This window comes from Eretmochelys imbricata, chromosome 4 (assembly GCF_965152235.1).
Source record: "Eretmochelys imbricata isolate rEreImb1 chromosome 4, rEreImb1.hap1, whole genome shotgun sequence".
Lineage (NCBI taxonomy): Eukaryota > Metazoa > Chordata > Testudines > Cheloniidae > Eretmochelys > Eretmochelys imbricata.
The window spans coordinates 94,947,707-94,972,628 of NC_135575.1; the positions used below are offsets into that span (position 1 = coordinate 94,947,707).

At 40.0% G+C, this 24,922-nt stretch overlaps 1 protein-coding gene across 11 annotated transcripts in view; it reads left to right on the top strand.

Moving 5' to 3' along the window:
• The window catches only part of FRYL (FRY like transcription coactivator), a 427,650-nt gene that overhangs the window by 313,224 nt on the left and 89,504 nt on the right, over window positions 1-24,922 (top strand). For 6 of the 11 annotated variants that reach the window (XM_077815668.1, XM_077815661.1, XM_077815665.1 and 3 more), the window contains 9 exons: window positions 9,663-9,813; window positions 10,174-10,277; window positions 12,531-12,716; window positions 15,536-15,740; window positions 16,982-17,103; window positions 17,641-17,831; window positions 18,724-18,818; window positions 20,948-21,555; window positions 22,093-22,190. In XM_077815668.1, the coding sequence (XP_077671794.1) occupies window positions 9,663-9,813; window positions 10,174-10,277; window positions 12,531-12,716; window positions 15,536-15,740; window positions 16,982-17,103; window positions 17,641-17,831; window positions 18,724-18,818; window positions 20,948-21,555; window positions 22,093-22,190 (1,760 nt within the window). The remainder of the gene's footprint in view (window positions 1-9,662; window positions 9,814-10,173; window positions 10,278-12,530; window positions 12,717-15,535; window positions 15,741-16,981; window positions 17,104-17,640; window positions 17,832-18,723; window positions 18,819-20,947; window positions 21,556-22,092; window positions 22,191-24,922) is intronic. The other 5 variants (XM_077815664.1, XM_077815671.1, XM_077815670.1 and 2 more) reach the window with 3 other exon arrangements.

Sequence of the window (24,922 nt, forward strand, 5' to 3'; positions counted from 1 at the left end):
CTCCCTGGTCATCCATATATGTGATGGCTGGGGCAGAACAACAACCAAAATGGTTACGTTTTCCACATTGTCGACCCCTTTGTCCCTGAACTGGACACTCCCAGTTACCCAGTTACTTGAACCCCTGTCAATGTGCTGTAGTAGGATGGCTACAGTGGTAGATGCCCCCAAAGAAGAAGAACCTGGAGGGATGTGGGTCTGGGAAACAGAATAAGCCTCTTGAATTGCAAGTTCAAATTGATAGCCAGTCTCTACCGCCTTGTGAAGTGTCAGGGAATCTGTTTCCATAAGGAGGTGCTCCCGCAAGTATAGGTATGAAATCCGCTCCATAAACCCATGTTCCTATTCTTGGCTCCACTTCCTGGTTTCTTAAAGGAGCCACACCTCATAAACAGCCATTCTCAAATACTACAGAAGGGACTTAATAGAGACAAGAAGCCAAACTGGGGAGCAGTGTAAAAATCTGGGGCAGATTGCTATTGGAGAGAAAAAAGAGGGAACATGGGATGAGTTGGGGGGGGGGGAAGAGGATGAATAGAAGTAAAAAAAAAAAGTGAAAATAAAAAGGAAAGGGGAAAAGGTGTATTGAATACAGAGAGAGCAGGTTTCAAAGAAAAGTAGATGGAAACATTAATTGAAAATTGTAGAAAATTTAGACTGAGGAAAAACAAAGGCATGAAAAAATGTGAACATAAAAGTTAAGGAATGATAGAAGAAAAAAAAAACATTAGGGACCTAGCATTGTTCATTTATGTATATATGTATTTATTTATTTATTTTAAAAGGCTGTGTCAAGGTTCCTCCCCCACTCTGAACGCTAGGGTACAGATGTGGGGACCTGCATGAAAACCTCCGAAGCTTATCTTTACCAGCTTAGGTCAAAAACTTCCCCAAGATACAAAATATTCCACCTTTTGTCCTTGGATTGGTCGCTACCACCACCAAACAAATACTGGTTACTGGGGAAGAGCTGTTTGGAAACTTCTTTCCCCCCAAAATACTTCCCAAAACCTTGCACCTCACTTCCTGGACAAGGTTTGGTAAAAAGCCTCACCAATTTGCCTAGGTGACTAGAGACCCAGACCCTTGGATCTTAAGAACAATGAACAATCCTCCCAACACTTGCACCCCCCCCACTTTCCTGGGAAATGTTGGATAAAAAGCCTCACCAATTTGCATAGGTGACCACAGACCCAAACCTTTGGACCTGAGAACAATGAAAAAGCATTCAGTTTTCTTACAAGAAGACTTTTAATAGAAATAGGAGTAAATAGAAGTAAAGAAATCCCCTCTGTAAAATCAGGATGGTAGATACCTTACAGGGTAATTAGATTCAAAACATAGAGAATCCCTCTAGGCAAAACCTTAAGTTACAAAAAAGATACACAGACAGAAATAGTTATTCTATTCAGCACAATTCTTTTCTCAGCCATTTAAAGAAATCATAATCTAACACATACCTAGCTAGATTACTTACTAAAAGTTCTAAGACTCCATTCCTGGTCTATCCCCGGCAGAAACCAGCATATAGACAGACACACAGACCCTTTGTTTCTCTCCCTCCTCCCAGCTTTTGAAAGTATCTTGTCTCCTCATTGGTCATTTTGGTCAGGTGCCAGCAAGGTTACCTTTAGCTTCTTAACCCTTTACAGGTGAGAGGAGTTTTCCTCTGGCCAGGAGGGATTTTAAAGGGGTTTACCTTCCCTTTATATTTATGACAGGCTGTTTTAATCATTAATTTAGATTTATGATAGTTTGGCTCTTTCCTGTTTAAAAAGCAGGAAAGGGGTGAAAATCCCTTCTCCAACCCCAGCCTGTTTGGGTGCTTGCTATGGAGTATGGGCACACCAATTGTGACTGGTTTTATACTTCCCCAAAAGTAATGTTTTCTGCCCTGAAGTGCTTACTAATTTAAATAATTATGACAACATTAGGGAAGACCAAACAGGCAGGAGATGGGTACGATGTGAACAAGAGTCACAAATTCAAAATCCTAAGCTATTTTAGAGGTACTGCATACTTTTTTTGGGGGGGGGGCGGGGGGGAGAGATAATATCTTTGGTTCCTACCTGTATTAAAGAGTGTTTTTCTGTTCACCAGCATTTACTGAACCTGTCTGTGGGATAATTTTCTGTTTGAATACTGAACCTATGGCATCTTCAATCCTTACTAATTTGCCTATTGGTTTAAAGTTTATGCATCATTTTATTAGACTCTTTAATTTTTGTCTGAAGTCCCTGCCTACGCACTGTATACTTTAAACCACAATCTCCCATCCTCCTTCAACAAGAACCCCCTTTCCTCATTCTCCCTGCAAACACCAACCCTGGCTATTTTGTGACTTCTCTGTACCCTGCCTATCCTTGCAAATCGTAATGTTCATCTACTTTGTCATTTATCTCCCAGATCCTAAATGCAAATTGATCATCTACCAAAAACAGATGCTTCTTGGTACTGTGTACAAATGATAGAGCAGCGTTTTAATGTTTGTAGGTTTCAGTGTGATTTCATCTGTGGCTATACCACTTTTAACCTACATATCTCATTATGAATGGTAAACCAAGGGATATTTAATGTGCAATTATTATTTTGTTGATGGAATGTGAATTAGAAGTTGAAAGCAATGAAGAAAAACCAGTATTTTAACTGTAAAATTTCAGGAGTGCTTTGCTCATAGCCATACCTTATTTTCATTTTTTTTTTTTAACTAAAAAGTAACCTACCTACATTTGCTGCATCAGTTGCGAAAACAACTGAGACTCTTGGAAGCAAGGGGGAAATTCAGCATACCCCACCACAGGTGCACAAGTTCCCAAATACCATAGAAATGGTAGGTTCCCACTGCAAACGTGGGCTGGGACACAGACCATGTAGAACCGCACTGCCCTGCCTGCCATAGAAGAGAAGAGAGTATTTGCATGTGGTTCGTGGAGTGGTAGGAAAATGGCTAGTAGAACAGCAAAACGTGTATTCACTGGGTTAGTACAGGGTGCTCAGAAGGCTGGATCTGCCACTTATAGCTAGTGGACTGTTGTAGCAGCAGAAATGATGGAGCTACCTCCACCCCACCTACAGTTAAGATACAGAGTTCCATCAAACCCAAGTCCTCAGGCTTCACTTAGGGACATGATTTTTCCTGCTTATATCAGCCTTACTATTAGGACAGTTATTTTAGTGTGATTCAGTGATATGCTGCCTTCACCACTATCATTTTCCTTCCAGCTTTTAGGTCTCCCAGAGACAGAATCTAATTTACTGTTCCTCAAGTTTGCCAGAAGTACAGCACTTCACCCCACTGTACAGGGGAAACACAGGTAGTTTTTCTTTTTCTATTTTTTTTCTTCTTTTCTCTTTTGAATGTCCAATTCAATGGGAATGTGAAGATGAGACTTTCTTTTTAACATTTTAAAGTCTCTAAGAAAAATAGTGGTTGGATGCCAAAAGTGGATCCCACTGTAAATATGCATGCACCTCGTGCATGCAAGATTAGATTCTTTTAAATAGCATTGTCTGTTGGGGCCATGCATGCATCCAGAGCGGTCATGACCCTTCCTTAGTTCCCTCTTATGCTTTTGACAAGAGGACAAAACCTAGCGAGCATCCAACCACTATTTTTCTTAGAGACTTTAAAATGTTAAAAAGAAAGTCTCATCTTCACATTCCCATTGAATTGGACATTCAAAAGAGAAAAGAAGAAAAAAAATAGAAAAAGAAAAACTACCTGTGTTTCCCCTGTACAGTGGGGTGAAGTGCTGTACTTCTGGCAAACTAAACTTTCAGGGTTCGGACCCTGGCTGTCCTGTGACACACTGATTCCCATCTAGAATGGACACAGATGATGTTTTTTTTGCCCAGGGGAGAGCTGCACCCTGGATAGGTCCTCTGTGTTCAAGTTATTCTCCTTCAGGACCTGCAAATAATCCCAGATCTCTTGGCTTGAGGCATATCTGCTAGAGAAGTCCATGCAAGTCTGTTCATACCCAAAGGTGACAGTCACTAGCAGAGCAAGGCTGGAAAGCCAGCATCAGCCAGCACTCCCTTGACCACACATCATACCTGCAGATCAGGATCTGTGTCCACACAGTGATGTTCAGTGTGATGCTCAGTCATTGAGCTGAACAGAGCCCAAATATAGCTCCAAATATGAAGGGAAGTCCTAGAAGGATGTAACGAAACAACACTTCTCAAAGAACAGATCCTCCAAGTCCTCAATCAGATCAAGAATGGCACAGAGAATGAGAGACCCAGTGCTAATCTTGGTGCTGTCTTCCTGGAGGTATCCACAATGGAGTCTAGCAAGAGCCCAAGCTACATCTGGGAGGAATCTGGATCATTTCTGGAGACATTTTTCCTGTGTCTCCTGGAACTGGCCCTGGAACCATATCACCCTACAGCACCACCATTTGAAGAGGGAGAAATATTCCTCACTGTCACCTGTGTACTTTTCTCTCCAGCATCGAGCAGAGATCCCTCTCCTCTACCTTTAAAAATTGACCCCAAGAAAGTTATTAGGGAGCTCTTATTCAGCCCTCCATCCCAGATGGGGAATATGAGTGGCACTAGGCCAGCCCCTACCAAGCCAATACCCATATGACACACTACCTTAGTCAAATTGGCCTTACAGGGGGACTGTCATCTCACCTGTCCAGAAGCAGATCCCCTCTCATGCTTCCAGAAAAAAGGAGATCCCATGCCCTGGTGGCATCATTAGCCAGGCTGTTTACACTTGAACTGAACGTGATCCACCAGGAGCAAGAAAAGGCAAAGGGACTACAGCAACCTTCATCTCCCCCAAAAGAGTCGTCCTCATCAACAGACAAAGTAGTGACACCAGCTGCCACGCTGGCAATTGATAACTTCAAAACTTTTCAGGACCTCTGGTCTCATATTGTGGAATCCACGGATGCTGATACTACATTTATATCAGAGAAGGCTTATAAACTCTTTTTGATATTTTGAGTGCCCCACCTGTCAGAATTTCCTTCCCCATTGAGAAGATCCTGGAACCCACCAAAGGATAGTGAGAAGCCCCAATCACTCTTCCTCCCATTTATAAATGAGTGGAGAAGAGATATCAGGGGCGCCCCCAAAGGGCTTTGAATGCTTCTACACCCATCCAAACCCAGGGTCCCTGGTTGTTGAGCAGCTCAGGAAAAAGCAAAGTCCACAAAAGGTGCACTTAAGAACAAAGATTAAAAAAAGTTGGACCTCTCTGGATGCAAGTCATATTCATCAACCTCAGTGCAACTTTGGGTGGCCAACTACCTGTGACCTAAGAACCTCTCAATGCCAACTGCTAAGGGAGTTACACGAATGTCCTGATCCTAATATATACATTCTGCTTCAGCAAAGAATATTGAGTGAGGTCTTATATGAAAGCCAAGGTATCACTGGTCATTAATATTGTTGTAAAATGTATGTATAGGTACTGTACACAGTGTTATGTATGTACACTAAAAATATGTTACTAAAGTCTGTGTCAAGGCAGAGTTGACAAACAGGTTTCTGCCCAACAAAAGGTGTTTATTCACCTGTCCCTTGGTCCATGTGTAAATTAAGCATGTAAGCGAACCCGGTGGAAGCCCTATTTGAAGTCAATGGTGGGATGTGAAATCAAAAGGGAAGTAGCTCACCAGAGAATAAGTTATAAGGGGAAGGAGTGTTATCCTAACTCTGCAGTACAGACGGCGGCAATCCTCCCTGATTGAACTAACCTCGTTATCCCTAGCCTGATTCTTGCTTGCATATTTATACCTGCTTCTGGAAATTTCCCCTACATGCATCTGAAGAAGTGGGTATTCACCCACGGAAGCTTATGCTCCAATACGTCTGTTAGTCTATAAGGTGCCACAGGACTTTTTGCCGCTTTTACAGATCCAGACTAACATGGCTACCCCTCTGATACAGAACAGACAGTGAACTTTGGGGAAGGTAATGAGAAGGCAAGGAAAGGAAAACATCCATTAATCCTTTACCTAGGAAGTAATTGGGTAGTGTGATTACATTCATGAAAACAGGATCTCAAGCAGGCTTCGTTGAAATGCTGCCAAGGATATTTGGGGTGAGATACACTTTAGGAAGTTAGCCTGTTAAGTCTCTAGAAATTGATTTTTTAAAAAATATGTAACCCTTTTGGTTTCTATTATACTTTCTCACTATCTCTTGAATCTTGAACCTTTACTAAACTTCTTGGTTTCACTATAAGTCTATCTCAGTGCTGATGTATTATACAAGCAGTTGATTCTGAGTTGAATCATTGAAGCTGGTGTGTACATTGTTCCCTTGGGGACTGCACACCTGGTATTACTGTGAGCATTTAGCCCATGAAAGCTTATGCTCAAATAAATTTGTTAGTCTCTAAGGTGCCACAGCTACTCCTCGTTCTTTTTGCTGATACAGACTAACACAGCTACCACTGTGAAACCTGTGAGCATTCAGTGGATAAGGGGCTGGACACTTCAGGGGAACACTTCACAGGGGCTTGGTGATTGTGGTGCACCTATTCTTAACCTGCAAGGCAAAGTAAGGGCTTGCATAGCCCAGAGGACATTGTTTGGGTGGCTAATAGGCTGGTGGTGTCAGGAAGCTGGCACTGAGTTAAGCTAAAGTCAGTCTTCCTCTCAGTGGAGGCAGGGGGGGTTACAAAGTGATTCACAGTCCTGGGTACCCAGAGAACCTTCAAATTACTGTGTTCTCTTTGTCAAGTACAATTTTCTCACTTGGGAGGTGGTCACTCCTTTCCTAGCTAAAATCCTGCAGGAGTACAGGGATGAGTTGAAATAAACAATCAGAGGGTCAGAAGGTCAAGGGAAAGGTCAGGTTGGCCACAGATACATCTGATACAGCCACAAGGTCGATGACCATAGTTATCACAATGAGGCAGACTTTATGGTTCTAGATGTCTGGCATACCATGCAAGACAGAGGACGTTATAGGGGACCTGCCCTTTGAGGAAATGGAGCTCTTCAGCCAGAGTACAGATGGAGTGCTCCATTCCCTCAAGGACTTGCGCCACCGTATGGTCCTTGGCAATTTACACACTGGCCCCTTATAGGAAACATGCAAGTACAAGCCCTAGCAGAGGCACAGAGGACATTATCCAACTCCTGGGACTGTCAGCCAGAGTACCAACACAGAAAGATGTACATGATGCTGCTTGCCACACTTCACCTGTGACCACTCAAGCGCTGGTTCAGGTTGCTCTGTTCCCCAGTGAAACACCAAATGAGCAAAAAGGTCATGGTTCTACTCATACCTCACAGATCTGAAATGGTGGAAGGAAACTGAGAATATGCGTGGCTAGGTACTGTTCTCTGCCCCCTCCCCAACAATGACTTTAGTCACAGACACCTCAGAGATAGGTTGGGGAATCCACTTGGACCATCTACAAATGCAAGGAATAGGGTCCCTGGAAGACATGGTGCTCCACATCCATGTCATGGAGGTCAGAGCCACAAGGCTAGCCTGCATGTCCTTCCTTCCTGTTCTTCACAGTTCCACAATGCAGGTCTTGATGAACATCATGTCAGCAAAGCACCACAAAAAAAAGCAAGGAGGCACAAGCTCTGGACATGGTGCCACAGATACAAATTAACCCTGATGGCTCTTCACCTCCCAAGAGTCAGCAACAACCTGATAACCCCCCAGAGCAGATATGTTACCACTCACAAGTGATCATTGCAGAGTTCTATCATAGAACTAATCAGGCGGGGGGGGGGGTTTCCTGTGATAGACCTGTTTGCCCCCAAAGACAACACCAGGTGCCAGAAATTTTGTTGCAGAGAGGATATGAGCCTGGGGCCTTCCCTCTGCAGTGGAATCTAGGTCTCTTCTGTGCTATTGCACCCATTCTCTTGGTCTTCATGCTGATTTTCAAAATTCTAAAGGGACAGCCATTATTGTTCTCATAGCTCTGCACTGGCCAATGCAATTTTGGTTGACAAAAATGCTACAGGTGTTCATTCAACCACCAGTTCAGCTCCCAGACTGCCTGGACCAGTTTTCACAGCACCATAGGAAGATTCGCCATCCAGACCCACCTGGATGACAACCAGGATGTTGTCTGGTTAAGTACCATGGATAGGGTTTGCTTTAGACAAGTCCAGGACATCCTGATACAGAACAGGAAGATATCTACCAGAAGGACCTTTTCATCAAAATGGAAGAGGTTCTCAATAGGGGTGACCCACCATGGGCTGGACCATATGCAGGCTTTGGTACCAAAGGCTCCCAACTACTTCCTGCATCCGAAACAGCTTTTGTTTAGCACCACTAAGGTCCAAGCTGCAGCAGTTTCAGCTTGCCATCGATGGATAGTCATGCTTGGTCTTCTCTCACCCAATGGTATCAGAGTTCCTGAAGGGCCTGTTACCTACATTATACTGGTCAGGGAACTTGCTCCTGCCTGGCACCTCAATGTCATCTTCTTGAGACTCATGGAGTCCCCTTTCAGAATGCTTTGTACTTCATCTGGCTCTGAAGACAGTCTCCCTAGTTGACTTTAGTCAGAAGAGAGAGTAAGTGCCAAATACTTGTGGCTGATCCCCTCCCCACATTGTATTTCATAGGGTTAATGTGATCCTGAAACTTCACCCTAAATTAATTCCTAAGGTGGTCTCAGAATTCCATCTAAATTAATCATTTAACATGCCTCTCTTCTTTGCAGTAAAACTCCTCTTCATTGGGAAAGAAGCAGCAGCACACACTGGGCATTTCCAGAGCCTTTTTTTACTACATCAACAGAACCAAACTGTTCAGACTGTCTTTCTGTTTATTTCTGGCTATAAGTGGCCATTCCAAAGGCCAGGCCATCTCATTACAAAGAATATCTAAGGTGGATAACATAATGTATCTCACTGTCTTTTTAGTTAGCTGGTGTAGCTCTCCCACCAAATGCCAAGACTCACCCCACCAGAGCTCAAGCAGTATCCTCTGCCTGCTTCAGAAATGTGCCAGTTTCAGAGATCTGCAAGGCAGCAACCTGGAGTAACCCACTGATTTTTATCAAGCACTATGCATTGTACTGAGCTGCCAGAGCAAGTGCCAAGTTTGGGAGAGCAATTCTACAAACCTGTTGGACTGATGCAGTTGATACTCCTAATCTAAGTGTCCAGAAGGGGTACTGTTGCTAGTCACCTACAGTGAAATCCACACTGACAAATACTCAAAGAAAGAAGTTACCTACAATAACTGTGGTTCTTTGAGGTCTTGTTAGTGTGGATCCCATAACCCACCCTCCATCCCCATTTTTGGAGTTCTGTGCTTCCCTGGACTTTGAATTGCAAGGGAACTGAGCAGGGGTTAGAGTTGTTCTGCCTTTTATGGGTTTGCATGGGAGGATAAGGAGACACAGGAAGTGTACATGACCCTGACAGACACCCTTATTCAAAAGATTCCAGTCTTGCATATGTGCTGCTTGTGCACTTACAGTGGGATCCACATTGACTATAGGGTAAGAAACTACTCTTTATTTTAACTTTTGTCTGAATGGCTTTTCTCATCTAGATACTTCTGTTTCCCAGGACCTATAGCTTCAAATCCTGGGGCATTTTTAAAATTATTACTATGTAGAATATTAGGTGGAAGATTACCGTTAGTAAATTGTACATTTTGCTTGGATTGACAAATCAAAAAGAAAAGTAAAAATAAATGTATTTTGATAGGTGATTCAATGCCACTGTATTCTAACTGGCGACTGAAAGTGATGGAGCATAATCAAGGAGAGCCTCTACCCTTTCCACCTACTGGGGGTTGTTGGTCACCACTGGTGGATTATTTACCTGAAACTTCATCTCCAGGCATGTCTCTTCACAGGTAAATACTAACATTACATGAAAGGGACAGCAATTCAGTTCATATTAGTTTAAATCAAACTACTGTCTTCATGCATGTGCTGTGTAAAGTAAGAATAGCCTTTCCTTATTTGTTACATTTCCTGGGTTGCTTAGAATTCAAGAAGTTATGATGTCTTAGCTACCTTTTGATTTTGAGGACTAAAGCTTTTCTCATCTGCTGTGTGGCTTATTGTGATTTTTTATGTTTTTTCTTTCTTGCCTTTAAGACTTTCATAGTCTTAAAAGGGGATATTAGTTAAGAGTATCTTTAAAACTCCACAGATCTTCAAAATGTAAACAGTTGTATTCTGATCTCTTAACAATTTTTTTGTTTCTTTAGGTGTAACATAGCAGTGATCCTTTTGACTGATTTGATAATTGACCACAGTGTGAAGGTGGAATGGGGAGGCTACCTCCATCTTTTACTTCATGCAATTTTTATAGGTAACTAAACTGTTACTGAAATATTATGTTTTTTTTTTAAATCGAGGAAAACAGCAGCTTGTAATCTTGGCTTTGAAGATTATAGTAATTAAAAATAACAGCCTTTTTGACATAACTAGTCTTTTTTTCCAAGGCTGAATGAGATTAATATTTCTTATTCTTTATTTATCAATAAAATCTTCGCAGAAAGTACAGAAAGGGTCTCTGGTGTACGAAATATTACTGTCTTCTATATTGTTGTGACAATCTGACTTTAAAAACTGTCTTCCAATAACATAAAGGAAGAATGCTTTTTCAAGTTGAAAAAAAATCCACTTTTAAAAAAAACATTTCCCAGTCATTTTGGTTTATATAAATACAATACTAATAAGTGTCTTCTTTAAAATTAACACTGTGGATAATATATAAAAGCTAAAACTTACTAAATGCCTGTAAGCAGAACATTTTGGGCTAAATGCAGCCATGATGTAAGCAAGTGCAACTGCATTTACTTCAGTGAAGTTACACATATTTGCACCAGAGCTAAATTTGGTCTGTTGTGTGATAGGAAACAAACTAGTGCATCTCTTTTTCTCCTTTCTCTTGTACTCTTTTGGCCATATTTCCACCTTATTATAGTCCATTGCTGCCCTTCACCCCCGGCCTCTCTTGGGCAGCATACATCTGCCGTGAATTTGTATCCCCACTTGATTTGGCTTTTTCTTCTTCTGAGCACGTACAATTAATCAGACGAGTGTGCTGGACCAGAGAATCTTTTCATGTTCCTAATGTTGCTTATTTCTTGAGACAAACATGTAGGTAGGAAATACAAGTGGGCATGAGAGTTTGGACTCCTTTACAAAGCACTGTCCATTGGGGCCACTTGTCCTTCTCCTCTTGTATAGAAGGTGCAATTAGCCTGGAATACACTTAATGTCCTCAGTGCTTCTCTTGTTGTTCTTCCCTGTGTTTTCGGCTCCATATATTTCAGTGTGGTGAGTCTTTCAATTTGTTTGAATAAAAATGGTGGGTTTTTTTTAGTACCTGTGCAATGGCAGGAATCATCCACAATATGGCCTAGTGCAGAGGTGGGCAAACTACAGCCCGCGGGACCGTCCTGCCCAGCCCTTGAGCTCCCAGCTGGGGAGGCTAGCCCCTGGCCCCTCCCCTGCAGCCTCAGCTCGTTGCGCCACCAGTGCCCTGGCCCACCGCTTCTGCCGGGCAATGTGGCGGTGTGGCTGGCTCCGGCCGAATGGCGGGGCTGCGAGTTCCTGCCGCTGTAAGCGGCATGGTAAAGGAGCGGGGAGGTTGGATAAGGGGCAAAGGGTCCTGGGGGGCAGTCAGGGGACGGGGAGCAGGGGGCGGTTGGATGGGGCGGAGGTTCTGGAGGGTGGGGGCGGTCAGGGGATGGGGGGGGTGGATAGGCGTGGGAGTCTGTGGGGGGGACGACTGTCAAGGAGGGGGTGAATAGGGATCGGGGCAGTCAGGGGACAGGGAGCAGGGAAGGTTGGCTAGGGAGTAGGATCCTGGGGGACAGTTAGGGGCGGGAGTGTGGATAGGGGGCGGTGCAGTTAGGAGACAGGGAGCAGGGGGATTTGGATAGGCGTGGGAGTCCCGGGGGGGGCTGTCGGGGGCGGGGGTGTGGATAGGGGTCGGGCAGTCAGGGGACAGGGAGTGGGGGGGTTGGATAGGGGGTGGGATCCTGGGGAGGGGGAGGGGCACGGTTCAGGGGGTGGGTCCCAGGAGGGGGTGGCCAGGGGACAAGGAGCAGGGGGGTTGGATGGGTTGGGGGTTCTGAGGGGGGCAGTCGGGGCAGGAAGTAGGAGGGGGCGGATAGGGGGCAGGGTCCAGGCTGTTTGGGGATGCACAGCCTTCCCTACCCCGCCCTCCATACAGTTTCGGAACCCCGATGTGGCGCTCGGACCAAAAAGTTTGCCCACCCCTGGCCTAGTTGGTTTATTATATGAAATAAACATAATATATAAACACCCTCTTGCTCAGCGTGGTAATGTTTTTTAAAACAGTAAAGCCAGAGAGAGTTTTAATATATTGAAGTTATTATAGAAAAAATAAAAGGGGAGATGGAAGGGAGCATATCCTCTGTTTCTCCAAATAGCCAAAATCTAAATCATTTTCATTTGTTGTTGGTGAATGTTTCTTTACCAAAAATAGATATCATTTGTAGAGATTGATATAAACCACTAGGACTGTTGCTGATTTTAGTTAACTGCATATTTAATTGATTAACCTTTCTATTTTCCTCTTTAATTTTAGGGTTTGACCACTACCACCCTGAAGTGTATGAGCATTGTAAACGCCTGCTTTTGCATTTGTTGATAGTGATGGGCTCCAACAGTAATGTCCAGTCTGTTGCTTCTGTCCTTCTCAGGAACAGGGAGTTTAATGAACCCAGGGTGCTTACTGTCAAGCAAACTGCACATTTAGATTATACTTTCACAGGTAACCACAGCAACATTGTTCATGTTTCATTAATTAAAACAACACAGAAGGTCACTTTTTGATTGGATTTAAATATTAAAATCTCCATTGTTTGTAATTTATTTCACTTCCAGTTTTGTCCAGTTGGATAAAATTTCTCTCTTCCTTGAATTTTTCATTAACCTAAAATTAGTATAGATGTCAACATTTTGTGCGCAGTCATCAGCAGTATGCGGCACAGCTGAAAGTTAATTGCTGGTTTGCTGCTGCTGTGGAAACTGCAGAGGAAACTGTCAGCTGGTCATATAAAATAGCAACTACTTTTTTGTGATTTTAAAGGAGAAATAGGGAGATATTTCCTCTATGCGTTATAGAAACTTTCAATTTTGGACATAAGCCATTTGACATTGTATGATTTAATAGAATACCTTAAAAATATTACAAGATTTTAGCAAGATCTTTGCTTTTATTGTTGTGCAAAGAATATGAGAAAACATATATCATCTGAAATGATCATATAGTAGGAGAGATCTGTAAATTTCACTGGAAACATTTTTTATGAAACTTCACTTTTGATTGTATCATAGATTTGTGGAAAATGTGAACAAGGATTAATTTTGTTGACTCTTGATATTTCATATTCTCTTCAGCAGATGGCAGCACCTGCCATGCAACATATTATTTCAGTGTTGTTGTATCTGGGAAGTAGTTTTGTGTTACGTGAAGAAAAAATAGTTTGTAAATTCTTATGTAAATTTGGTTGTCGAGAATATGAGGACTGGGTAGAGCCAGGCATATTGCAGGCATATTTTGTATAAACTTACCCATAGAACTTTACCAAATGCAATTCAGTTCTGATCTATAAAACCACTCTTGTTCTAGTTCTTGGGCTCTTGAGTAGAGCTGGCCAGAGACACGTTATGTAAGTTGGGTTTGTAGCATGAAAAAACATTCACTAGAGATCAGGATGAGAAGGCCAGCAAACTTTTTTTTAGGTTCTGTCCACATTGAGGATTGAAACAGTATTGTTCAAGAGATTAGCCCCACATGGGGGAGTAAGCAAAATATTATAATAGTGATGTTTTTAACTTAAAATTAGGTGATTAATTTAATAAAATATCCTATATCAGCTTTATTTCATGAATCACTGATACTTTTTGAATTTTGCAGTAGAACATTATATAATTTAAAAACTATATTAAGACTAAATCCTGCAAGCAGATCTAGTAAATGCTGGTTAAATAATTGATTAAAATGGCAAGTTATACAATTTTAATAGATTGCATCTTTTTGATGAGACAAAGGCCCTCATCTGACAAGATACTAAGTGCGGATAGACATCTTTGTGGAACCCAGTTGGCCTAAATAGGACTCCATGTGAATACAGGGGCTATTCACACAGAGATACTTGCGGGGTCAGATCCTAAATATGTAGTTAAGGGACACAGATACTATAAAAGTAACAGTGACTGGAGAAATACTATCCATATATGACCCAATTCTCCTTCCATCTGAACAGTGCTCAGCATAAGCTGGGGGACTGATGCAGGGGTTGGCTGCAAAGTTTTCTTTAAGCCACTTTTGCCCCCACCACAGTCCAATCCTGCAGCTGTGCATGCATCAGTCCAGAACACAGCAAAGGCTAATGATCTACATCGGGTGCTAGTGGCCCTCAGCACTCCAACTGCAGACGTCAGCTAGTCAGACACAGACAAACTCTGGTCGTGCCTTCATTTTCCTTGGCTCCATTACCTGTTACAGTACTTGGGAGAATGCTATACAGGTTGTATTTTGCAGATGGTTCCCATGTGAAGAGGGAATGTGCCAGTAGCCAGATTAAGCTGATTTTAGAGCAGCTTTATGCATCTAGAGTGGCATAAAACATCTCTAACTTATTGGTGAATCAGCCTTACATATTAGTGTTTAATAATTAAATTCATTTGTGATCAGATTACATTTCAATCAAAAAGCCAAACTGCATTATCAGGAAACAGCTTGTCCTCTTGACTTCTACTCTACAAGCATGTGTGTTGTAATGCTTTCAAGTTCAACTACTGAATCAACTTGTTAAGGATGTGATGCCTACAAGTGCAGGGACTGATGGGTTGTCACTTCACCAGAATACTAATATAAAAATGATCATTACTATGATTGTAGTTATGGATGGGTTATTCCTTATTATTTATTTAGGCCCCAATTATGCAAGAATTTATACATGTGCTTAACCTTAGGCATGCCTGTTGACTTCACTGAGTCTCCTTGCATGCATAAAGTTAGCATATATGTGTTTGCAAGATCATAGAATCATAGAATATCAGGGTTGGAAGGGACCCCTGAAGGTCATCTAGTCCAACCCCTTGCTTGAAGCAGGACCAATTTCCAGTTAAATCATCCCAGCCAGGGCTTTGTCAAGCCTGACCTTAAAAACCTCTAAGGAAGGAGATTCTACCACCTCCCTAGGTAACGCATTCCAGTGTTTCACCACCCTCTTAGTGAAAAAGTTTTTCCTAATATCCAATCTAAACCTCCCCCACTGCAACTTGAGATCAGGGCTTTACTGGTAAAATACTGAAAACTCTTTTGAAACCTATCTCATAAAATGGGTAATTCATATGACATTGTTTTAAAATTTATGTTTTCAGTGTTGGCATTGCAAACAGATACTATTTTGATGGCCTAGAAGGTGAAAAGGAGCATCCTGTATATTCAGTTTGAAAATATTTTAATTATCCTAATCAAAGTGCATCTTTTGAGAACCAGTGTATCATACTAATAAATTTTTTTGAAGTCTAATGTGAAAATGCCAAACTATAATATAATCATAGTTGTTTTTCTTTCAGCAGGTGTTAATGATTTTATACCTGATTACCAGCCCTCCCCAATGACAGACTCAGGGCTTAGTTCAAGTTCTACCTCTTCTAGCATCAGTTTAGGAAATACCAGCGCTGCCATTTCTCATCTGCACACCACCATCCTCAATGAAGTTGACATTCCAGTAGAGCAGGATGAAAAAGTGAAAACACTCATGGAATTTATTACCTCAAGGTAACACTTCAAGATCAACCATGGTCAAGGTGTATGGAAATATGGCAAAATGGCATATTATTTGGCATGAAGTTGAATATTTTTCTCTTCTGTTTATCATCAATAAGATCTTAAATTTGATCTTAAATACTCTCTTGTTATGTGCGTGTTATTTGTATATATAATAGCCTTCAAACCATTCTACTTTCTCTACATCCTAAGGGCAGTTGATTGGCCATCTCTCCTCCTGAGACTTCAAAAGGCTATTGATCGGTGAATTCCCCACTGATCTGGGGATCCCCTTCCCCAGGGAAAGCTTTTCAGGGTTTCAAACCCTTTCCTCTCTTCAGCAACTCCAGTCTCACAACTGCTTCCTTTAAAGACAATTGAATCACATTCTGGGATTTGGTGGGCTGCAGAATATGCTACATGCTTAATAGAGTCCCATATCCTTCCCTGTAGAAGATACTTAAAGGTCTGATCAGAGAGGGTCTTGAAGGCTGTTGTGGGACCTGGGTTTGTATGGATCTTCAAGGTGGCCTGGAGAAAGAGAGGCCTTGTGTGTTGACTGGGGAAGTAGGAATTGGTGGCAAAGTTTAGTTCTAAAACTGGCAACTTTCAAAGGGTTCCTATTTTCACATGATAATTTGTTTAGTGCTTTCAGAGTCATATAAATAGAGCCGAGAGGATACAAAATTTGTATCCGCATCCGATCTGCAATTTGCAAAAATGATCCATGGGTATAAAGCAGATATCCACAGATTTGCAGGGCTGAACATATAAACCTGAAACTCTAAATAGAACTTAGTGGTCAAAAACTAGATTTTGGTTTGCAGAAACTGTGGAAACTAAAAAAGAGTTTTTACACAGCCCTAGAACTTTACAATAATGTGGTGTTGGGTTGTGGTATTTTTTGCAAATGTGTAGCGTCAGTTAGAATCACTTGCCATTAGGGTAACTACACATTCCCCCCTCCCTAAATTCCTCCTGCAGTTTCAATTGGATTGAATATGTTGCTTTGTTTTTTGTCTTAATTGCTATATAATATTGCTGCACGTTTTTTAACAGCTGCCATATTTCATTCCTGAGAAATCTGTTTCAGTATACTGTATGTAGTTGATAAAGTCTTCTGGAATTCTTCTAGGTGAAAAGCACTGCATAAATAGATAATGATAATAGAGATCAATATAAAATAGATAAATATAAAAATGTTTTATACTTTTATGCTATGCTATGTTATATGTTGGGTTTTATATTTCTAGGAAAAGAGGGCCACTTTGGAATCATGAGGATGTTTCAGCCAAGAACCCTAGTATAAAGAGTGCTGAGCAGTTAACTGTGTTTCTAAAACATGTGGTGTCTGTGTTTAAGCAGTCAAGTTCAGGTATGTTAGAAAAGAGTTAATACATTGTAGAATTTTAATAAGATAAAAATCTTTGTGAAATAAATAAGAACGTCTCTTTAAGAAAATATACATAGATTTCCAGGCTTCTGCTTTCACCCAGTAGATGTTGCACTTTTATGTGACACAGTTCATAACTGTGTTCAGACTTGGATATGTCAACATAACGTGTGCTTGGAGAGAGAGAAAATGTGTATTACAAGCTTACTGCAGATATTTATTGTTTAAATCTTGTGTCTTTCTTTCCATCTGTCTAATTTAATACTTCTGTTTAAGTTTTTGGGAAAGCTGTTATGTGATTGGATGGATCTTTATGAGGGATTCCAATTTAGCAAAGGGGGTGAGGGAGAAGAAGTAGTAGATAAAACTAACTTAAAAGCCAACACAGAGGTGGCTATAATAATCTTGTCAGTAGAAAAAAGAAGTGAGCAATAACACTGGTAATGTATGTAATAATTACAACTTTCTTTTCTTTTTTTAAATCTGCTGTGTTACTTGGACATACATTTGCTTTCGTAGCAGGATTTCAGTTGGAGCACCATCTTAGTGAAGTTGCTTTGCAAACTGCACTTTCTTGCTCCTCTCGACACTATGCTGGGAGATCGTTTCAGATTTTCAGGGCTCTGAAGCAGCCTCTTTCTGCATCTACGCTTTCTGACATTCTCTCCAGGCTTGTAGAAACTGTAGGAGATGCAGGAGAAGAAGCACAGGTATTCGCATATTTTCTTATTTTCTCTCCCCTGCAGCCATCTCACTTACAATTTTCCCATTTTATTAAACAATATTTTAATTGTATTTTTAATACCATAATAAAAGATAAAAGCAGTATGATGGGCTTAGCTGCATTTTCTCCTTAAATGAAGAAGAAAGGGGTATTAAAAGTGATGTGACTGGAATTGGATTTAACTTCTGTAACACTTTGAATTTTCACTTTTGAAGAACAAAACAAAAATAATTCGTGGTTATGCTGAGCACTTTGTTTTCAAAAGCAACCCTGTAGTTTCCAAACATTTACTTTCAGAGACTCTGCACTCTGAACTAGATGTCTCAGGTGAAGTAATCGGCTTCCTGGCAGCACCCATACTTTTTATAATTCAAAATATGCCTCAAGTGTTTTAAAATAAAACAATATAATATTAAAGAAGAAACAACAATTTTAGTGTGTACTGATATTTAGATTTATCAGCAATATATTGTATCTTTACAGTTTATCCTATGTCACTCCTTGCAAAAGAAATTGACTATCCTATTCAAACCACAAAAAGAGGGACTAAGTCATAAAGTATAAATACACCCAGTGGAATAATGGAACTTGATAGTTATCTTGTGAGAAGTATTGGACCAGAGAATATAACATAAATAAATTCATGATTGTGTCATTAACTAGTTTAAAATTAAATTGTATACTGTTCTTTGTTTTACATTGAATTTGCACCATTAATTTGAGTCGTGCCTCATTAGGATCATGATGAAATTAGATCAGAAAGTTATGAATCAGTCCCTAACATTGTTTGTTCTATTTGTATATCACAATCAAGAGGTCCTACGCAATCTGCACTGTTGTACATACTATAACATATAATAACCTTGGACCTTTTTCAGGGTTTTGTCATAGAGCTACTTCTGACTCTAGAATCTGCCATTGATACATTGGCTGAAACCATGAAGCATTATGATCTTATATCTGCACTTTCTCAGTAAGTACTTATACTAGTCAAAGTACAGTATTCATGGGAACTATTAGTTGTTTATTAGTCATAATCAAAACGTTTCTGCCATCATTTCAATTTAGACTTAATACAAGGACAGCATGCTGTTTTCAAATGTTCATATCTTTGGGCTCTTAGTCAAATTTCCTGAAACTGATGTCAGTTACTCATTACTTTTTCTATTGCTAGGTGATAGAGCAAATTAGGCACTTCTAAATCAGTGTGTTTTTCTCAATTAAGAAGGGGAGAATTTGTAAATCAAATTTGTTAGATCTGGGTTTTGTTCACATCCGTGCTGCTGAACTATTGGACCTCAATTCTGTGAACCATTGAGTGCCTTCAGTTCTGATTAACTTTCGTGGAAATGAGGGCACTCACCATCTTTTAGGATCAGACCCTATCTGACTGTGGTTGTCACATAAGCACTCTGTGCCTAAGTTTCCCCATCTGTAAAATGTAAGTAGTGATACTAACTTTTTTTAAGTGCTATAAGATCTCTGGATGAAAATTGCTATATCATGGTAGTTATTATTTATATTAATTAGGATTACAATAATTTGTAAACCAAATTTCTTCAACTGCAGCAGATACTAGACCACATTTAGAACTAGACCACTAGACCACTCGGCATTCCAAATTTGTTGCTTTTTATTATAAAGTGTAAATAAAGGTCTGTAATTTTTCTTCCCCATTCTGTGTCAAACTTTCAAAATATTCTCATCTTGTGTCTGAGAGCAGACTTGAAAAATTACATTGTAAATATTATGGTTCCCTTTGCCCCCAGGGACTTGCTGTATTAAAAAGAAAATGAGCCTGGCCAAGCATAATTATATATTATGCTACAAATGTTGCTTTCACATAAGGCTCTTGCCAGTTATTCATGCTTTTTTTCATATCAAGATTGGATTACTGAAATGTGTACACTTGAATAGAACTTGGAAACTTCATCTAGTGCAGAATGCAGCTACCGATATACTTTGAGATACTTGATGCATGAAATATGATCTGTAGCCAGTGTTAACTTCCATTTGGCTTCTGGGTACAATTCAAAGAGTTAGCCCTAGGTAGTCAGGGTCTTGGATAAAGGCTTAGAAACTGCTTCTGTTTGTGTTTAATCCTGGCAAATATACAGTATTTCTCACCATTGAACACTGGCCATAATGGGAGTTGAGGGTGTTCAGTACTTCACAGGTTCAGGCTCGAAGTCCCAGACTTTAGGAGCTGATGGTAAGGCATTGTCCTTGGAGGGCCCCGACTGGAATTTGCTTTCCCCACTGGTCTGGCGAAGCTCAAAAGTTTATTCAATTTCGGGGCATTTGCTACCCATGTCTTTTCACTCGGGTTTTGGACTTAACGCCTGTACTACAAGGGGTTGAATTTCTGGGGTGGTATAAGGAGGTGTTTTTGAGTAATGAGATGTATTCTAGGATCTAATATATATGCCTACTAGTGTTGAGAGATGTGTTTTATAAACTGAAAAAATAATCCATACTCACATGCCCCTCTATTACTCAAAAGAATAAATAGGTTATTGGGGTTCCTCTGTATAAATTTAGGCTTAGTTCGAAGGTTATTGATTACAATGTGGCATTTGTACTGTATATCCACATAAAATGGGTTCCAGAAAATGTTGATATCTTTCGTAAATGCTCCTGAGTCTCAGTATGAAAGGCATTGAAGATATGGATCTGTCTAGGATGCTACCTTAAGAGAAATATAAGGACATGTAAATAACCTCATTTCTTAATTCCCTCCCTTTCCTCATCTGTAAGAAAATAGATGAGAATTCCAAATCTTCATTCCTAGCTGATATTTTTCAAGTTTTGACCAATATGTCTAATTGTACTAGATCCCTGGTTGGCTCTCTTATCTTGGTAATTTCTTATGTCTGGAAAACATTTCTTCTCTAGCTATGGTGTTGAAGTAATAAGGCAGTTTCCCTCTCTCCAAGAACTTCATTATGATATAAGTGTTTCCGGAGACCTACTCACTGATAATAAAATATACTCTGCATGTGCTGGAGGATTGATTTTTTGGAGCCCTTATTTTTTAGGATGCACATTATTGAAGGTCTGACGTTTTACATGCAATAATATATTTCATTGCTTTTATTTTAGAACCTCATATTATGATCCTGTAATGGGAAACAAGTACGCAGCTAACAGAAAAAGCACTGGACAGATAAATCTAAGCACAAGTCCTATTAGTAGTGGCAATTGTTTGGGATATTACAGCAATGCAAGGAGTAACTCTTTGAGACTGAGTTTAATTGGTGACCGGAGAGGTGACCGTCGACGGAGCAACACACTGGATATAATGGATGGAAGAATAAACCATGGTGGAAGCTTAGCAAGGACTAGAAGCCTCTCCTCTCTGAGAGAGGGAGGAATGCATGATGTGCAGCCCACTACTGATCCTATCAACCTGATGGCCACCATATTTTGGATTGCAGCATCCTTGCTAGAATCGGATTATGAATATGAATACCTCCTGGCTCTCAGGCTGCTCAACAAACTGCTTATTCACTTGTCTCTTGATAAATCAGAGAGTCGGGAGAAGATAGAAAAGGTGCAGAGTAAACTGAAATGGAATAACTTTCCAGGTCTTCAGCAGCTCTTCCTTAAGGGCTTTACCTCAGTGTCTACACAGGAAATGACAGTTCTCCTCCTCAGTAAACTCATCACAGTCTCCAAACATACATTGGTTGATCCCTCCCAATTAGCAGGTATCTTTAATCAAGTTATATGTAACCATATTGAATTTGGTAGTAGGTTAACTGAAAAATAAATTAATCTTTGGTATTAAAATCAGTAGTGATATACATTGTCAGTGAAGAGCAAAAGTAAATCCCGTGCCTCAGCATTGTTACACTAGGTACAGTGTAGATTACGATCATTTGTCTAGAGACCCGGTGCAAAGAGTTTCTTTGAGTAAACCTACTGGACGATTGGAATTGTATATTACATTATAGTAAATTTGTTTCCAAAGTAAGAAAGAACATATATCAGTTTTTTCCTTCTGAAACCATTTAGTCATAGTGGCCTTGGTTTAGTGCTGTTCTAAACCTTTGCATATTCTCTTAAGAGCTTGCCATTGTGCTGAATAAGAGCAGGTTACTTAGTAATTTTGTTTAACTGATTAGGTGATCATTCTACTTCCATCTTAAATAATAAAGCAGTTTTGGTTACAGAGATCTTATTTTTAAAATACTAAAAGTTCGTTGTGTGCTCACATAACTTCAGCACCATTTGTTTGTCTGCAGGATTTCCTCTTAACATCTTGTGCTTACTGCCTCATCTAATCCAACATTTTGATAACCCAACTCAGTTCTGTAAAGAAACAGCAGACAGGATAGCGAAGGTATGTAAATATTTTTAAAATAACATTCAGGAAATTATTCACAACTTAGACTTTCGCTTTTACAACCAAAATAGAGATGTACCTTTCATACCAATTATCTCTGTAAAGTAGTACAATGCTGCTTTTCCAGTAAATTTTCTTCTTCCATGTCTAAGACCTATCTATAATAATTGTGTTAATGAGAAGTAATTGTTCTCTAAGGGCCTTATCTAAAGTTCTGTGAAGTCAGGGGGAGTATTTACACTGAAATCAGTGGTCTTTGGATCAGGCTCTAAGTACTCCTCTATAGGATCAGAGTAGCCATTAGGCTCAACCTATAAATTGGGAAGGTAAGAAGCAACTCTTCCTGTTGCTAGTGTTGCAAAAGACTCTTTTTTTTTTTTTTTTTAAATTTAAAAAAAAGAGATGGTTGTCACAGCTAGTGAACTTAATTTCTTTAAATCACATTTATAATTTTTAATTTTCAAGTGTATTTCACAGTTTAATTCTAGTAAGGAAATGGTCCTTACCTTTGAGACTGGTGTGTTTTGGAAAAACAAGTAATGTACAGTTTTTGTTACTTGAAAACAATGATTATCTTGTGGAAAATTGATTTAAATGACTTTTTAAGTTGTATTCTTCATGAAAGTGGGGTAAAATATGCACCAGCAGTTCCCAAATGAATCCATGGTCTATTGGTGGTCCCCAGAGCACTTCATTGGAAAGAAGAGCATGGAAATGGAAATAAGATGGCAGCTATACAATAGGGCAGGCAGTGTGACCTACTGAATAGAACACTGGATTGAGACTTGAGTTCTATTCCAGAATCTGTCTCAGTTACCCCATCTGTAAAATGGGGATAATCATACTGACCTCATTTTGTAAAGTGCTATGTAAGAGCTAGGTAGTGGTATTGTTATAAGAGCAGGAGAGGAACAAAACTGCCCTCAGGCACAGGATCCATAGTGTGAATGGAGCTGCCAGTTACCAGAAGGAGGGGAATGTCCCGAGAAGAAGGGAACAAGACAGCTAGATATATGTCCAGGGGAACAGATAGAATAAAGGACTAGGTGTTAGGGCATGTTCAAGGGAGAGGAGGAGAAGGGTGCAGGCAACAGCAAAGTATATGCAGAAGAGCAGGAGGATAGAGAAAGAGAACTGATGGGAGGGGAAGATTAAATGAAGATCAGCAGTGAGCAATGTAATTAACTTTTTTTCAAAAAGGACAAACGCTTATTTCATTTAAGGCAGTTAAAATACATATGAACTTTTATTAATAGGGCTGTTGATTAATTGCAGTTAACTCACGCAATTAACTCAAAAAATTAATTGTTAAAAAAATTAATCATGATTAATCGCACTTTTTATCGCACTGTTATACAATAGAATACCAATTGAAATGTATTAAATATTTTTGGATGTTTTTCTCCATTTTAAAAAATATTGATTTTTAATTACAACACAGTATACAAAGTGTACAGTGCTCACTTTATATTATTTTTTATTATAAATATTTGCACTGTAAAAATGGCAAACAAAATAAATAGTATTTTTCAATTCACCTTATACAAGTACTGTAGTGCAATCTCTTTATCATGTAAGTCCAACTTACAAATGTAGATTTTGTTTTTGAATGCAGTTATGTAACAACAACAAAAAAATGTAAAACTTCAGAGTGTACAAGTCCACTCAGTACTACTTCTTCAGCCAATCGCAAAGACAAACAAGTCCATTTACATTTACGGGAGATAATGCTGCCCGCTTCTTATTTACAACGTCACCTGAAAGTGAAAACAGATGTCCACACGGCACTTTTGTAGCCGGCATTGCCATGTATTTACATACCAGTTATGCTAAACATTTTGTATGCCCCTTCATGCTTCGGCTGCTGTTCCAGACAACATGTGTCCATGTTGATAACAGGTTCTGCTTGATAACCATCCAAAGCAGTGCGGACCAAAGAATGTTCATTTTCATTATCCGAGTCAGATGCCACCAGCAGAAAGGTTGATTTTCTTTTTTGTTGGTTCAGGTTCTGTAGTTTCCACATCGGAGTGTTGCTCTTTTAAGACTTCTGAAAGCATGCTCTATACATTGTTCCTCTCAGATTTTGGAAGGCACTTTGGATTCTAAAACCTTGGGTCGAGTGATGTAGCTATCTTTAGAAATCTCATATTGGTACCTTCTTTGTGTTTCGTCAAATCTGCAGTGAAAGTGTTCTTAAAACGAACAACATGTGCTGGGTCATCATCCGAGACTGCTATAACATGAAATATATGGCAGAATGCAAGTAAAACGGAGTAGGAGACATACAATTCTCCCCCAAGGAGTTCAGTCACAAATTTAATTAATGCATTATTTTTTTAACGAGCATCATCAGCATGGTTGACTGTGCGTTGTGTGAAAAAATACTTTTTTGTTTGTTTTAAACCTGCTGCCTATTAATTTCATTCGGTGGCCCGTAGCTCTTGTGTTATGAGAAGAAGTAAATAACACTTCCTTATTTACTTCCTCCACACCAGTCATGATTTTATAGACCTCTATGATACTCCCCCCTTAGTCGTCTCTTTTCCAAGCTGACAAGTCCCAGTCTTATTAATCTCTCCTCATATGGCAGCCGTTCCATACCCCTAATCATTTTTGTTGCCCTTTTCTGAACCTTTTCCAAGTCCAATATATCTTTTTTTGAGATGGGGTGACCACACCTGCACGCAATATTTAAGATGTGGGCGTACCATAGATTTATATAGAGG